The sequence below is a fragment of the Acanthopagrus latus genome, chromosome 15 (assembly GCF_904848185.1).
Source record: "Acanthopagrus latus isolate v.2019 chromosome 15, fAcaLat1.1, whole genome shotgun sequence".
In the NCBI taxonomy this organism is placed as follows: domain Eukaryota; kingdom Metazoa; phylum Chordata; class Actinopteri; order Spariformes; family Sparidae; genus Acanthopagrus; species Acanthopagrus latus.
In genome coordinates this window covers 17,316,367-17,332,948 of record NC_051053.1, presented here as the reverse complement: position 1 = coordinate 17,332,948, position 16,582 = coordinate 17,316,367, and the positions used below count along the sequence as shown (strand labels likewise).

At 40.4% G+C, this 16,582-nt stretch overlaps 1 protein-coding gene across 10 annotated transcripts in view; it reads left to right on the top strand.

Annotated features, from left to right (window-relative positions):
• The window catches only part of LOC119033256, a 165,359-nt gene that overhangs the window by 31,508 nt on the left and 117,269 nt on the right, over positions 1-16,582 (top strand). For 9 of the 10 annotated variants that reach the window (XR_005079206.1, XR_005079207.1, XR_005079211.1 and 6 more), the window contains one exon: positions 3,558-3,661. The exons of the other annotated variant lie outside the window; for it this stretch is intronic. Coding sequence is in view for 4 of the 9 variants with exons in the window: in XM_037123116.1 (XP_036979011.1) it covers positions 3,558-3,661 (104 nt within the window). In the remaining 5 variants the exon portion in view is untranslated. The remainder of the gene's footprint in view (positions 1-3,557; positions 3,662-16,582) is intronic. 10 annotated transcript variants of the gene reach the window in all.

The following is a 16,582-nucleotide window of genomic DNA, read 5'->3' as shown; positions in this document are numbered from 1 at the left end:
AAAAAAAAAAAAAAATCTGTTCTACTATGTTTGGACCAAATTGGTTTTGTCAATCTGTTTATATTACTAGTGCAGTGCCTGTTCAAAATATGCTACTCACAGACCTACTTATATCCAACATTAGATCAAACAGCAGGTAGGACCACACATAAAAGATCCTTGAAAATAAACTGTGAGTACATTTTTAAAAAAGAAAATGTTTTTTTTTTTTTTTTTTTTTTTTTTACACAAACTTCACACAGAATACACAGGTGCCATGAAGGTGTGCCTCTGAGTGTATTGGTTAATCTTCACAACTTTTATTTTTATACACCGAGGGTGAAGAAACGGTGTACAAGCTCAATTCTGAGAAAAGGGAAGTAAACTTCTGCACAAAAAAAGAATTCTGTTAGCTGCTAAAAGAACAGCAGCACTGAAGAACAGCACATGCAACACAGCAGCACTGTTGTCTCTTCATAAACTGTCAGTACATGTGAGTGCAGAAACGCATCCAAACACACACACACACACACATCTGCACCTACACACTTTCTCACATTGACTTCTGCACTCCTCTGTCCGTACACAAAGATTTTCCACACACACACACATACACACCTCTGGTGTGAATGGCCCTTGGCCACAGGCAGAGTTTTCACAGTAAACTAACCTTGATCAATAACCTGCTATGGACCTCAGCAAAACCCACTGTTCTCCCTACTGCTGGATTTCAATATCACGCCTGTTTGAACACTCTAGCCACAGGCCAACTGTGTGTGTGCATGTGTGTGTGTGCATGTGTGTGTGTATGCATGTACAACTGCTGCCGCTGCATGAATTTACGAGAGCCTCTGAGCATGTGTGAATGTGTTTTTGGCCTTGTGTGTATGTGCTCAAAGAAATCTTTGTGCATGAATTTTAGAGTGTGTGTGTGTGTGTCTGAGGGAAGCCTCAGGGTCTGCTGTGAACGGTGCTAACTGGCCCTCTGAACTCTTCCCTGTGAAGAGAAAGAGAAAGCCACCGGGCATGTGCAAAGGACAGCATGCCATTTACCTGGGCTACGGATGGTTTTTAAAACTGGCATGAGGGACTTCCACACACACACACACACACACACACACACACACACGCACACACGCACTCTTGCTTGCTCCCTCTCTCTCTCTCACACACACAGACACACACACACACACACACACACACACACACACACACACACACACACACACACTGAAGACTCTCCTGCCTTTTGCCTCAAACTCTAAAGCACACCTTTGCTCCCTCGCCTCAAACACAAACACACTTCAAAAGTTTTTTTTTTTTTTTTCATTTTTTATTTTTTATTTTTGGAAGCGATACAGTCAGTACTACCCCTGCATTTAAAGAGCCTAACCGCTCCCTTCATGTGCCCTTTTCTCGCTTCCTGCCTCTGCGAAAAGGCCCCACCGCGCCAAAAAAAACGCACTAGTTTACATCCAGTGCTACAACTTGAGACAACCTTTGGCTCTCCAAGGTGTTCGCCTCACAGTGCTCTTTATATACAGTGAAGTGTGAAGTGTATACGGCCCCTGCTCCTACTCATGCTGGGCCTTTAGAAGAGTAATAGATAGTATTTTAGCATGTGTGAAAACACCAAACTCTGAACTCTGAATGTGGTCATGTGGATGCTGAACAATAGTTTGTCTTGAACCAGAATATGTCACTCTGCGTTTTCAGTAATGAGAAGTGAAACAGCCACAGCTTTTATATTTTCATGAGAGCTCAGTAGTGTAAAAAAAAAAAGAAGAAACTCGAGCCCATCTGCCTTATCTGAACCTCTGTGTATGTGTGTGTGTTCATTAGTCTTAATGTACCTGTCTGGGCATGTGTGTGCGAGTTGGTGGTTGAATACAGCTGACCCAGATGTGTTAAGTGGGTCATGGGAACACCACCGCCCACACACTTGGGGTTATGGGTAGGCAGAAGCACTCTGGTGTATGTGTATGTGTGTATAGATGGGGTTAGGACACTGGGGCAGTGCCCTGATTATACTCAGATTAGTTTTGGGAATTCATTGCTCCTCCTCCTGAGCTTTACCCCCCCCAACTCTGTCTCCCTCTACTTTTTCTCTCTTCCCTCTGTTCCTCCTCTTTGCTTTCTCTCTCTCTCTATCCCTCTCTTTTAAGCTTTAGCCCAGTCTTGTTTTTTTATGGTCATGAATGCGTCTCCATATTTCTCTCTGAATAAAATAAAATAAAACAGAGGAAAAGTTGTTCTTCTGTGGCTCTCAGGTTGTTAAATGTTGTCTTGTTCCACACAGTAAAGTAAATCACAATGATAATGTGTTTGAATTTTGTTTTTACTGCTTAACAAGTAAACAAATTGTGCCAATAACCTTTTTTAAGTGTTTAATCCTTTATTTATTCATATTTGATGTAAGAGATACTTTTATCCAGATTTTAATTAATTATTATTTTTCTTACATTTGTCCACTCCAGGTTATAATGTTATCCACCAAGGACCTTAAGACTATTTGATATGGCTGCATAATTAAACTCTTCAAGTGTAAATTATATCAGAATTTTAAACAAAACATGTAAAATAGGGCTGACCTTTTTACTCCTCTGATTCTTTGAGGATGAAAGAATTTAGAAGTTATTCCAGAGGTACTGGGTTCATCACGTCCTCCTTCCACATATTTTTCATATTGCGCATCATTGTATTCATGATTTTTCAAAATTCAGGCTTACTTTGTAAAGCTTGTTTATCAATTAAAATAATGTGTAATGCTTAAATTGTGACTTTTAAGTGTCAAAGTTTAGGACAATATTTTGGCTTCATGTAGCTTGTTTTCTGATCTAAATTTCTTTTTTAAAAAAAAGAAAAGAAACAAACAAACAAAAAAGATGCAGGAGACAAGAAGAAATGATCAGTTAAAAGACACTAAAACAATTTCATCCTAGGCCTTTTACTAGGTTGGTTAGTTGGTGACACTATATATATATATATATATATATATATATATATATATATATATATATATATATATATATATATATATATATATATATATATATATATATATATATATATATATATATATATATACATATACATATATATATATATATATATATATATATATATATATATATGTATATGTATGTATATGTATATGTATATTTATATATATATTATATATATATATATATATATATATATATACATACATACATATATATATATACATATATACATATATATATATATATATATATATATATATATATATATATATATATATATATGTATATATATATATATATATATATATATATATATGTATATATATATATATATGTTTTTTTTAAAGAAATTTACATCAGAAAACAAGCTACATGAAGCCAAAATATTGTCCTAAACTGAGTTCTTGTTGGATGCAGATGTAGTGGCCATTAAACAGGAAGTACTTATAACTTCTGTTATCACATGTTTGACTTCTTGTGACTTCCCAGTCTTTGTTTGATCCGGTGACTACCTGAATACTGACTGGTCCTCCTCTCCTTTTCTTTCCGGTGCCATTCTGGTTGCCTCCCCAGCATGAAAATGGAAATGGGGCATGGAGCTGGGTGGGGCGGCTGGGAGGAGAAATGGCAGCCAGGGTGGCACGCTGACTGGAGGAGTGCCAACTGCTCTCAAGCAGGTAGGGATCCATGCCAACTCTGCCTCCATCTCTCTCTGCCTCTCTGAACCAGTGGCCGTCATGCTCGCTGACATTCAAAGTTTGCTACCCACAGTAGAGACTCACTACTTTTTTTCTTATTACTTTATCTGTCACCCCTGCAGTGGCGAATAAGCTACAGCACCACTGTTGTTATTCGATGTGGTTCTCATTGCCTCAGTGTGTGTGTGTGTGTGTGTGTGTGTGTGTGTGTGTGTGTGTGTGTGTGTGTGTGTGTGTGTGTGAGTCTGTTTTTAGCTGTCTAAAAACAGATTTCCTCATTACAAATCACCGAAGCACGATACGTTTATGTGTATCAATTTTCAAGTTCTTTCTTGTAGGATGCACAACAATTACAGTGAATAGGTCGTTTCAATGAACAAATGATCAGTCATACAAATATGCATATCCTGTTCTTAAAAATATTCTCTTCTACAAATGACACTGTGGAACTACGTGTACTGTTGAGCCCACATTTGTTACACTTGCAGGAACGATGACGTTTGATCAATAATGTGACTGTGTTGATCAAACATCACTAATTATGACCCATGCTTATATTTCTTGCTGTCATGTCATTAGTCTAGTAGCAAAGGAGGATGTCAGGTGAAGTAATACAAGAAGGAGGATGATTATGGTCGGCTTTCTTTGTTTAATTGAAATTACATAAATATCGAGGGTGTGTTTGGACCTGAAGAGACAGAAGTAACACAGTTGCTACAGATACAGGGATGACTGACCTGTAACATGTGATCACCAGCTTTTCTTGCTCTCACGAATATATGAGGCTGATATTTTTAATGTTATCTAACCTGGAGAAAGTCTGTAGGAGCTGAAACTTGTCAACTCACAAAAGGGGCCAAGTCATTCTGGCTGAAATGTGATCATTTATGAAGTTGGTTGTGAAGCACTTTGAGCTGCGTTTGCTTGTTTTCATGAATGCACTCAAAGTACCGCACCATCACTTAATGTTATGATCTACGCGCTGTCTGCCAAGCCCAGACTGCCAAAGGACAGTGGCTGTAACTGGCTCTGAGACAGATTGAGAACATCAGGTGTTTTAATTCAACCGGTGTCAGCCTGTGAAACACGGCTGCTCGGGCCAAACTGGCCCTCGGCTACACACTCTAATGTTTATATGTGTAAGTGTGAGCCAAATGCATCCCCTCAACGCACAGGTCAAAAGCTATGAACTCAGAGTGGGCATGAGCCAGAGACACGGCGGGGCCTGCCAATTGCTACAAGCCTGTGGCCAGACGGCGAGTGTACAGGGGTCAGGAGCAGCCAAGTGGAGTCCAGTGAGGGATAGCCTGGTTTAGTGTTGGCCAAACAACGCCCCCAGGCTGGCTGGACTGACTCAACATGACTGCTGCGTTAGTAGACAGACTGAGACATAGACGGCTGAGCCTGTCCTCCGTGGGACTGATTTGCTGTTTACCGGCCAGAGTGGGTGATGGGATATCTGAGATGGATATCCCCTCTCTAAACATTATACTTGTAAAAGTTTAGAATTTTGTGTTGTACGTTGTGTCTCCACAGAGGTTAGAAAAGTTTTTAGCCTGTCAGACTGATGCCAGTACCAATATCAGGAAGCAAAACAGGGTCGCGGGGCGCTGGTGCCAGGCTCAGCTGACATTGGCCAAGAGTGGGGTACACCCTGGATCAGTAGCCATCACAGGGCTGGTATACAGGGACACATTCACATTTACCAGATATTTAGAGTGACCCATTAACCTCACTTGCAAGTCTTTGGATGATGATAGAGTTGATCAGCTTCGTGATCCTGTGTGTTTTTGCCCACCCAGAAATCAGAATTCAGACACGTCAGCTCATCCAAATACATTAACATTCACATACTCTCATTTTGACTTGGATACAACGATAACATGATCTAGAAAAACTTGGCAAAGTAACAGTAGTGTAGTAACAGCAGTTAAGAATGAGATTTTTCTCCCCAATTATTTTTTAAACATGAGCTATCCATTTTCCCATTTACAGATATTAAATTACACACACACACACACACACACACACACACACACACACACACACACACACACACACACACACACACACACACACACACACACACACACACACACAGTAGATGAAATAGTGCTGACCCCCCTCCCCCCAGGCGGTCAGTGCCTCCCTTTGGCACAGCCCTGGTTGGTACAAGTCCAGAGTCCTTGAGGTAAGATGGCACAGGGCTGATCTTGGCACACGGGCACTGCAGTGGCTAGTGTCTGTACTAGCCTTTGCACACACAGTACAGGTGCCACTCGGCTAAACACACACATACACACAAACATACACACACACAATAGCACACAGGCTCAGGACGGCCAAAGCTAAATCTACCGCCAAGTCCACTTACAGGCCATGGGAGGATAAACACACACTTTGGCCAAATACACACACCCATGCAGCCAAAACCAACCTCGACCACTCTGTGGCCAAAGGCATTTGCAGCACAGTCCCACTCAGCAGGGAATCCCAGCATTTGGCTCTCCATCACTCTGGGAAAATCCATCTAAGAGGGAAGAAAAGGAGGGAGGCAGGGAGGGGGAAGGGGGGGTTGTGGTAAGAAAAGCTGGACAATCAAATATTACACAGTGTTTAACACTTCATTTTCAATCCCAGCCGATTCCATTCCCCGCCAGTGTTAATTGCTGCTGTGCTACCTGCCACCAGTGGTCCTTTATGAAATGACTTCTGAATTGAAGCATATGGACGAGGAACCGCAACGGGAGCCGGGAATGACTTGAGGAAGGGTCCCATTAAATAAGAGCTGGCTAATTACTTTGTCCTCCCTTTTGTCCTGCGCTATCCGGGCTCTCGCCGCCGTTCATATATCTTACTGTAATGAGTAAAGCCAGGGCCCGGGCACCTGCGCTCAGTAATTAAACATATAAATTCTCCCCACACGGAAATATGTGTACTCACCAGGATTGATTTATAAGGCTCTCTAAATTGCACTGTTGAGCTTATTTTCATTGGCTGTTTTTTTTTTTTTTTTTTTTTTTTCAGAGGGATTGGGAAGGGGAGAGTCGTTCATCAGCTCACTGGTGGAAAGCTCAATCTTTTAAAACACTTGTCTTCTCAGAGTCAAGTTTCCTTTTTTCCCCCATTGTTACTGTTTGTGTTGTGGGCGAGGATGGGGGACAGGCGGGCCTTTTTTGGTTGCTGAAATGAGCTCTTAAACATTCGTAGCCAAGAACTCCAGTGAAAAATGTTCTCATAAAAGCATAGCATGATCAAATAGAGATCCCAACCAAACAGGTCTGTGACTCATGTAGGGTTTCTTCTGCTATTAACTTACTCATACTGTACAGTAGAAAACACTGAAAGCAATGGAAGGATCGGTTCTGTCATAGTTCACATGTTACTTTTCTCAGTATGAATATTTATAGTAGGTCTCATTTATTGAGTTTTATACCTAGTTCTACAGTATGTTTCCACATTATAGATGGATATATGTGTCTTTAGGCTGCTGTTAAAAAAAAGAAAATGTATTGTGTATTATATCAAAGGACCGATTAAACCAAAACATTTAAATTCAGTCATTATCTACGGGTTTCCTAGCCTTATCAACATGTCTGGAGCTTCATAGCAAAACAGCATTGCGGCATTCTCCTGAACAACTGAATTAGCTGGGGACTTGATTAATGAAAAATAAAATGAAAAAACAAAAACATAACAAACATTAAATGGCTCCATACAGCTTGTTGGATGTTGTCTGAGTCTCAAGAAACCCCAAGATCCCACATTAATGTGAAAGAACATTATTTACACCCTTTTTAGGCTTGAATTTTCACTGTATCTAAAAGCGTTAGTGCACACTGCAACTGAAGTGGTTGCATGAGCTCGGGTCCAGTGTTCAAATAACTTCTGTGACTCAGGAAGTAGAACCAACCTCAGGGTTGGTGGATTGATTCTCGGCCCCAGTCGTCTGCGTCTTGAAGTGTCCTTGGGCTCCCAGTGGTTCTTCCATTGACGTGTGAGTCCGTATAAATGGTTATCGCTCATGGTGAGCAGGTGGCACCTTACATGATAGCCTCTGCCACCAGTGTGTCAATGGGTGAGTGCTGACTTGTGTTGTAAAGTAGCTTTAGTGGTCGCTAAGACTTGAAAAGTGCTATATAAGTAGTCCATTTACAGAGACTTGAATAATGCCAGACAAGCTGTATGGAGAGATTTTCAGTTTTGTTGCACCCCCCAGGCCCCTTTTATTACATCAGTTGTTCATGAGAAAGCTGCAATGCTGTTTTGTTGTCCAGAGCTGTTTTGTGGACCATGAAACTTCACCAGACTTTCCATCAGCATGAGTGTGAGTACATACTAACTGAATTTCCCTTTTTGGGTGAATTGTTCCTTAAATAAATGTATAAAGAAGGTGTGACAGAGGCACAGCCTTTCAGTTCTTTCATGATACATTGGATTCTTCTTTTTCTTGTAGATTCACCTTCACTGATAGCTGGCATTGGATTTTATGAAGTATTGATGCTTTTTAAAAGCATCAATGCCATCCAAATGTTGAGCCTACTGTTGATTCCACTGCTCACAGCTGAGGAACTGTTGACCAGGGTTCTGCTAAGATCTTATGAGGGGAAGGGGACCCAGTTGAAAAAATGATATACTTCAACAATGTGTTTCATTGACAAGATAGTTCAAGGAGTTCGTTCTTGACCCTGAAAACAAGATTCTGACAAAAGAATATCACAGAATAAAACATATCCACACTATTTTTTTCAGAAAGTTTCAACCTCGTCTCATGGTGACGACAAGGAGAGCTACTTCAGTGACAACTAGGCAATCTCTATCTGCTGGCCAAGAAATGAGACGTGGTTGAAAGTTTTGGAAAAAGGACAAGAGTGGGTCTTAGAAGTTTTTGAGAATTGATCAGGCAGAGAGTGTCATATCCCACCCTGCTTCTCACTAAATGTCTTTCAATGTGTCATTTGTTCGTTGTTTCCTGATAGTTTTGATGTACTCACCTTTTCTCTTGTTTCAGAGATTTCACATCTTGTCTTTGGGTGATGGTCCTGATAAATTGTACCCATCTCTCATTGTACTCCTCTTCCTATTTAGTCTGGGTGTCTTCTTGTTGGTAGTCCGTCTTCGTACATCAGTGTATGGACACAAGACTTATGGGGTGTCCTGTAGGGATCTGGTACTGGGATGTCGGCAGTGGATCTTTTGGGTCACTGTCATTAAGGAGTAATCTTGCCATGTAGGAGTGTACTTGTTCCATAACAGTGTTTAGATGGGTAGTGTGGTGTCAAGTGGCATCCACATCAATGGCAGAAACCCTAGCAGAACATTGCATTCAGACAAGATGGTCAATGTTAGTTACTTCATCTTTTATTACTTTTAATTGTGTTGCTGTTTAGAGTTCAGTGTTCCTGTTTATCTTTTTTAGCACTGCAAGTTTAAATTGGTTTCAGTTTAATTGTTCAAGTGTCCTACGAGAAATGTTTAACGTAGCTGCTGTAGTTATATCAGAGGGGAGTATTTCTTGAGCAATACATCCTTGCAGAGTCACTGAAGGCTTTCCTTTTCTCCCGATTCATCAAATGGCTCCACTGTTGGTACTCCCCCACTGATAATCTGATTGTAAGCCCATGACCGCTGATAGACTGATGGTTTGTCCAGTCACCTGCCAAGTATTTCTTCCTTCTCCAAACCAGTCTCTAGCGGCTCCTTTCCTGATGGTAAGAGATCGAGCAAACCATTCTGGCACGACTGGTTTGGAACTTCTCCAGCTGTTACACTCAAGCATCTAATGAAACTATGTTCTAATGAAAGTCTCCAGTTGCATCATGGGAAGTGGACGAGGTGGCATGGTGCAGAACAAGCAACAATAGCTGCAATTTGCATGTTATGTCTCTTTTATCCACAGGGGCAGTACTGAGTGTGTTGAGTTCATATTGATAGGATTTTACATGCTCTTTGTATTTACATTGGTTATTTACGGTAGATGTATGAATACTCAATATAAAATGTTTCAATGTAAATTAGAGCAAAAGGTCCACATACTTGTGTTGGAAGGGACGAATTCGGACCATCACTGGTGTAGAGGGTTAGGGTCCTCTTCAGTCAGTCACTGACAGAAACAGCTAAAATAATGCATTATCATCTAATGAATGAGAATATGCTTTCTAATAATATTGTTAAGCAGCAACAACAATTGCACTAATGGAAATAGTATGTATTTAAATGTAGCCTATGAGAGCAGAGGTTTCAGTGGATATACTCATCAGCACTACTTCTCCACAACTGATGGTCTTTTTAAATTCCACATATGCAGACTCTGTGAGGCAGCATATAAAACCATATGAGCCTCATTCTCCTCCATGGCTGATGGAATTCCCTATTAGCCGACTGGAGAATGTTTCCCAGCTGGGAGTCTCAGTTTGAATGTGCTGTGTTAAAACCTAATGAATGTCATAATTAACTGGATATACTTTACATTTAGAATGGGATCGGCTGTTATAAAACCGTCTACCTTTTAACCCCTTGTTCACCCCTTTCTTAGCCTCTCCTCGTGCTCTCTCTTTATTCATTTCCAAAGATGACATTTTTTTTTTTTTTGTATTTAGTTCGCATTATTTTTTCTCTGTTTCATGTTCAATTTCTTTTATTTTTTTTTTCTTTTGGTTTTGGCAGGGGCCTGCAGCTTTCGCAGCATTCCAGACACTTTTGTTAATAAATCATTGGGAAGTTAATGAAAACGGCATTCAGGCATATCCAAAATGATTGTGTTCTTTGTCATGCTAATAAAGTGAAAGATGTTCATCCAATGGGTGAATGCCTGCACATTACCAGCAACTTCTGATTATGTGTGTGCCTGTTGCACCTCCTTCTCTCTCCCTCACCCTACCCCTGTTTTCTCTCACCCTCTCCTTCTCACAGACGAATGTTTTAGCATATTTATCTCATAGGTTATCAACATGAATCCAATGGGTTCCCGAAGCAGACATTTGTGTCACTCTAAATTGCTTGGAGGGGAAATAAAAGGAGATGGTCGCCTTGACTTGTTGATGACCTATACTTTTTCTCCTCGACACCCCCCCCCCCTCCCCTCCTGTCTTCATTTACCACCTTTGTGTCTGGGCTCCACACGCGGGAGGACAGAACTTCATTTACCTCAAAACTTTGAAATGAAGTTGGCGGCTTCTGACGGTGGTTTCACGGGCAGTGACATGCAGGAGGTGGCGAAGTCCACCAAGTCAGGCAGGTTGTTAGAATACAGTATGGCACAATGAAAAGAAAAACATATACATGTTCTATTTAAGCACCGGGAAAGTAATCTCCTGATTAAAAAAGGAATCCTGAACTTATTTTAGGATTCATTCTTGTCTCCATAGTTTTACGCCTTTTAAAATTTGCAGACTCCTTAAGCCAATCTTGCTATGCGCCGTGTGTTCTTTTATTTCCTCCTCAAATGCTAAAAATGAATCCACAGCGCTGTTTTTGTAACAAATCCCCCAATTCCCAGTGAGTTTTGAAAAATGTACAGTACTTTTATTCATTTTTTTGTGACTCTGTGTTGTAATTGCAAAATCTATTGTGTTATTATTTATTATTCTCTGGGAACAAGGACAGCATTTTTAATTTGAGATGAAATGATTTACAATAACAGGCTGTTTTACAGTGAATACAGCACGGTATAATGATAAACCTTAACTGACATCTGAATGTATTTCACAGTAGCAATACTGAGGTGAGCAGCATTGAAACATGATTGCTGATCACTACAATGCATCTTTGTCCTTTTGTTTACCGTCAAGATGTTGTAATTGGTTTTCTGTTACAGCGTAAATTGTGGTTCACTGTTTAATGCTTTTCATCATTATAGCGTAGTACTGGCTTGCTTTATAAAATGCAAACTTAATGTTTGGTGTCTTACAGTGAGTGCTAAAACACATATGTTTAAAAACCACAATCATCATTTTCCCTTGTATTTATGTATGCTAATTAACTGTCACATAACTGTCAGACTCTGGGTCAGATTGTCTATATTTACAGTAAAACAACACTCAATTTTACAATTGCCTTGGAGTTTTTGATTTTACGTTCCATATATTGATTCATATATCACCAACATCGGTATTAAATGACATTTACATGCAGTCCGATAATGCTCAAAGTTTATCAGAGCATGTTGACATCGTATTTGTTCACAATTATATAATGATAGTAATTGCATTTTATTAGAAAAACTAATGACATGATTTTATTTCTTTTCTCTTCTGTATCCTGTGATCTGATATTTAACCCTGCGACAGAGAGTCATTTCATTATGACATTTTGAAGGTACGGAAAAAGGAAAGAGATGCTTATTAGTGCTGTGAAATCATTAGAAATTATTTTTGCTTAGCTTGGTAATACTGCTGCAACATGAAGACGTGTTTGTGACTGCCTGCTAAGGAACCTGAACCTGCACATGTTGATATAAAGTGTCTGTATTCACTTTAATTTAAAACGTGTCATTTTAATTTAAGTCATATTTCCCTAACATTATTAACTGTTATTTATAAACATAATGTTTCACGATTTAACTTCTGCATAGAATTACTAAAAATGTTTGATTGTGGCCCTTTTTCTAAAAAAACAAAAAAAAACATCAGTGAGTCAAATTCAGTGATCAACATCAGTGTCACAAGCTTTAGGCTAGTGACTCCTTAAGATCAAAGCCAAGGAGGCTTTTTAAAATTTTTTTTTTAAATGTATTAGAAAACAGGACACAGGAGATTGAAGGAGTAAATTTGTGTAGCAGAAATATTTTTTTCCTGGTTCCTGTCCTGCTATTTATCCAATGATCAGTTTTATCTTACAACCCCCATGTGGATGGTCACAACCTCCAGGTTGGGGGCCGCCGTTACGGTAGATATCAGAATCAGACGACTTATGAAAAGACTATGAATTTGACTGAGCCAAAATATAAATAATTTGTAATTTCCTTTTAAAATAAGATTAAAAAGCCAAAACTGAAAGTACGCTATTTTTTTGTTCCTTTGTACTCAAAACTAAAGAGCTTCACATTATCTTTACAGATATTTCTCACAACCTTAACCGTACCCCACTGACGTGTACATCCTGTCTCTTTTCTCTCTTGTGTCTCGTCCATAGATTGGTCAGGCCTGAACGCCTGCAGCTCCAGGTACACTGGTCTGATTTTTTTTCTTCCACTTTTTTTTTCCCTCATAAAGCCCAAGTGTGAAACAGGGAATTGAATATTTGATGGGGATGGGCTCCCATAATCAAGCTGAAATCTCCATCATTATCCCGTATCAGCCGATCCCTTTTTAAAAAGCACTGCGAGTTACCGGTGTTTTACATGAATTTTGGGGCTCCGCGGTGCTACCGGGAGCCGAATACATTTGTCAGGTCGAGCCTCTCTTACAAATGCACTGCATGCAGTCTACCTTTTTTTTATACGCACACAGTCACACACAGTCACACATAAACCCTTCAGTAATGGCAAAATCACAAATGAAGCGGGGTAAGCTGAACAAGCGTGATTCTGTGTGTGCGCGCATAGGAGACAGAAAAACAGAGAAAATGTGTGTATTTAAATATAGATGCATATAATTTCTGATGGCCAGCCAGTTTTCTGTAGTTTTGTTTTTATTCTTATATTTTAGTAGGTTTAAAACATGTTTTGTAATGTGTTTCTTATGGGAATCCTAAAGAGACACCTTCAAGACTATTCTGTGATGTGACCTGGCAATGATGTTGAAAAGACTCATGTGCATGGACTAAAACTACAAAAATAAATAATTAAATAACATCACCCTTTTTCATGCATGATATTTCTTTTCACTTCTGTACGCTGCTTCTGTTGTTGTCTTGGTTCTTTCACATGCTAATACTAGTGAGATGTTGTCATGCAAACTAAAATTACGGTGTATGACCGTGTGTCAGTTTTACTTACTATTCTGGCGAATGTGTCAAACTGTGTTTTTTTTTTTTTTTTGCACGTTGTGTTGTGCTGTGCAGGAGTGTGTAGTTAGACACAAGCACACCAGAGCCCAAATGGCAGCGCCTGCAGTTTGTACTGGACTCCATGTTGGAGCAGGTTACTGCAGGTGAGGGCAGGGGGGGCTCCAACACAATAACAACACTTCACTTAGTCATAATTAGGAAGGCAAGAGAGTCAGAGTCTGTGCAATGTGTTACATGGGAAGGCAGAGGGTTATCATAGGACAGTTGACTGGAAAGAATCCAGCATGTTACATAGTTTTAACAATCTACACTCCAAGCTTAATAGTTTAGCCTAATGAAATGTGTAAGTATCAAACAAAACAAAAAGTCTTCCCATTGGCATTAGATTATTTGATTTGAAAGCTGTGACCTGGTTCAAGCCTCTAACGGTAAAATTAGGAATTTTCTGGGATCTAGTGTCATTTCTTGTCTTTGTGTTGTGTCTTTTTTTTCTCAGATCTAAACCAATGGTATTGTTATTGCTGTTATTATAATTTGCATACTTGTCGGCCATATTGCTAAGCCGAATAGCAACACATCCTTATCCCTAAAAGACTGAATGGGTCAACTGCCAGTGATGTCACAGTTCCCAAACCAAATTGATCTTTGCCGTGTATCTTTGTAGTACACTTGCAGTTTGGTTAGGTTTAGGAAAACATTGGGGCCTGAGTTAAAATCACTATGATACCTATGTCCATTCAGTTACATAACACACGTGACGTCACTTAACTACGTTAGTTATATAAAGTAATTCACGGTTGACTTCTGCTCTCACACTGGACATGAACAGCGGCTTCAATGGGTCAAAGTCCTATAATTGTTTCATCCTCTCCTCTCTATGCCGAATTCTTCATAATACTTCTCACTTCCTCATTTGCTGCAGTAATAATTACCACCGCCACCAGAGGTCCCCTTTAAAGATTTTAGTCTGTGAGGAGCAACATGTTAGTTCACAGCTAGTTATGGGTGTGAAGACATAACTTGTTCTCAAACATATACTGGGACATAGTGAAAGTGGCATTTAAACTGCTGATAGTCAAAGTCCTGCAAAACATCTGCAGAATATTTCTCCACTCCCACAGTGGCTGATCACACTGCTGGACACAGATCCAAAATGCGGCAGCTTTATGTTCATGGTGGAACCTTCATACACGGAATATAGCTGCTTGGTATTCTTTCTCTGCTCGCCTGCATATTTCTTGCCACCCCTTCATTGTTATTATGGATATGTCCAAATATATGGAGCGTTGACATCAAAGCAAAAACAGTCATTATTGCTGAGAAGTCAGTAGTCTCCTGGGTGCCGCCCCTTGCTCAAACCACACCGAATATGTGAAAGGAGCTATATTTTTATAGCATACATTTAGCACATGACTATATAAATCTATATATCTCTATATATCTATATATCTCTATATATTTATATATCTATATATATCAGTATATATCTGTCAGTATATATCAGTACCTATATGTCAGTATAGGTGGATTATTACAATACAGTGAAATAAGAATAATAAGAATCCATAAGAATTCTTACCTTTAGCAAAAATACACATACAAACTTATTTACCACATTGACTTCCTAGGCTGCACAGAAAAAAAAACAACAAAAAACAACAGTAGTACAAATATATAAAGAGCACAAGCATCGCCCAGAAGTCATGTGAACAGAGTGTAGTGCTCCTGTCCTGGGGCATGATTTCCTGTGAGCACCTTGAACCACACTCTCAAAGATGCTTGCCAAGAAACCCCCCACTCCCCACCCCCCAGTCCACAGCCTGACTTGTTGACCGCCTTGACCACCGCGCTCCCGGGGAGGTGAAGTCAGGGTGCTGAGACAGAGGTTGGGGCTGCCCCTCAGCACTGAGACTCAGGCCAGTTTTCTTCAACTTACTCACCCTGCACTGCTTTAAGGTTTAAGCCTGGGTTTGTGGGGGGGGGGGCAGCTGTTGAGAGCTGCTGGCGAGGGCACTGCGCACCTCCCTAGGCATTTAAAAAGGCATTCTCCCTCCGCAAGACACCTCCATAGTTAGACGCCAGGGCAGGAAAAGGCAGTTGCCGGCCAACATTTAGCTTCCTGCCGCCGAGAAGGAAGTGGGAAAAGGTCTTGGAAAGTTCCACCAACTGACTACAAAAGAGGTAGACATTGCCCCGAACCACTGATGAGAGGTCAGCTATTTTTTCCTTTTTCCCTCCCTCCCTCCCTTCCTCCACGCGGCTGAGGTTACAGCATGGAAAGGTGAGCCTGAGCTGATCCCGCGCTGGGGAGGGCAGCCGTCACCTCGAGCATCGGGCTAACACTAACATCCACCAGTTCCAGTGTAGCCAGGATGAAAGAAAGTTGGAGGGGAGCGGACTGTACTGGGCTCCGCAGTATTGATGTCGGAGAAAATGAACCGATCGATCTGCAGAGGGAAAATGTAGAAATAGAAACGGTAAATCTGGCTCTCTTGACTAACAGCTTAACAACGACCCCCCCCCCCCCCCCCCCCCCCCCCCTTGCTCTTTTTGTTGCCTTCTATGTAAACCAGGCCAATATTCCCGCATTGATGTTTTCTAGAGGGCAGTAAAGCATTTGAAAGCTATATTGGCTTGTTTTGTTCTCTTCTATGTGAGAAATGCTGTGTTTTCATGATCAATAGAGCAGGCCTGAGTTACCGTTCAGGTTACTGTTACCGTGGACAGCGGAGCAGTCACACGGGTCTGGCATGTGTAGCTGTCATTTGACTCCGGCAGCAGTGCCTATGGAAACATATGGTGGGATGAAATTATCCAAACATGCTTTTGATTCCTCCATATGTTTACTGTGACATATCAGTGATGTGGTGTTAAAAATAAACAGAGAGAAAACTGTCATTTGATTATCATTGTGAAGGAAACAATCACCACCAATTAGAGTGAAATTATGAG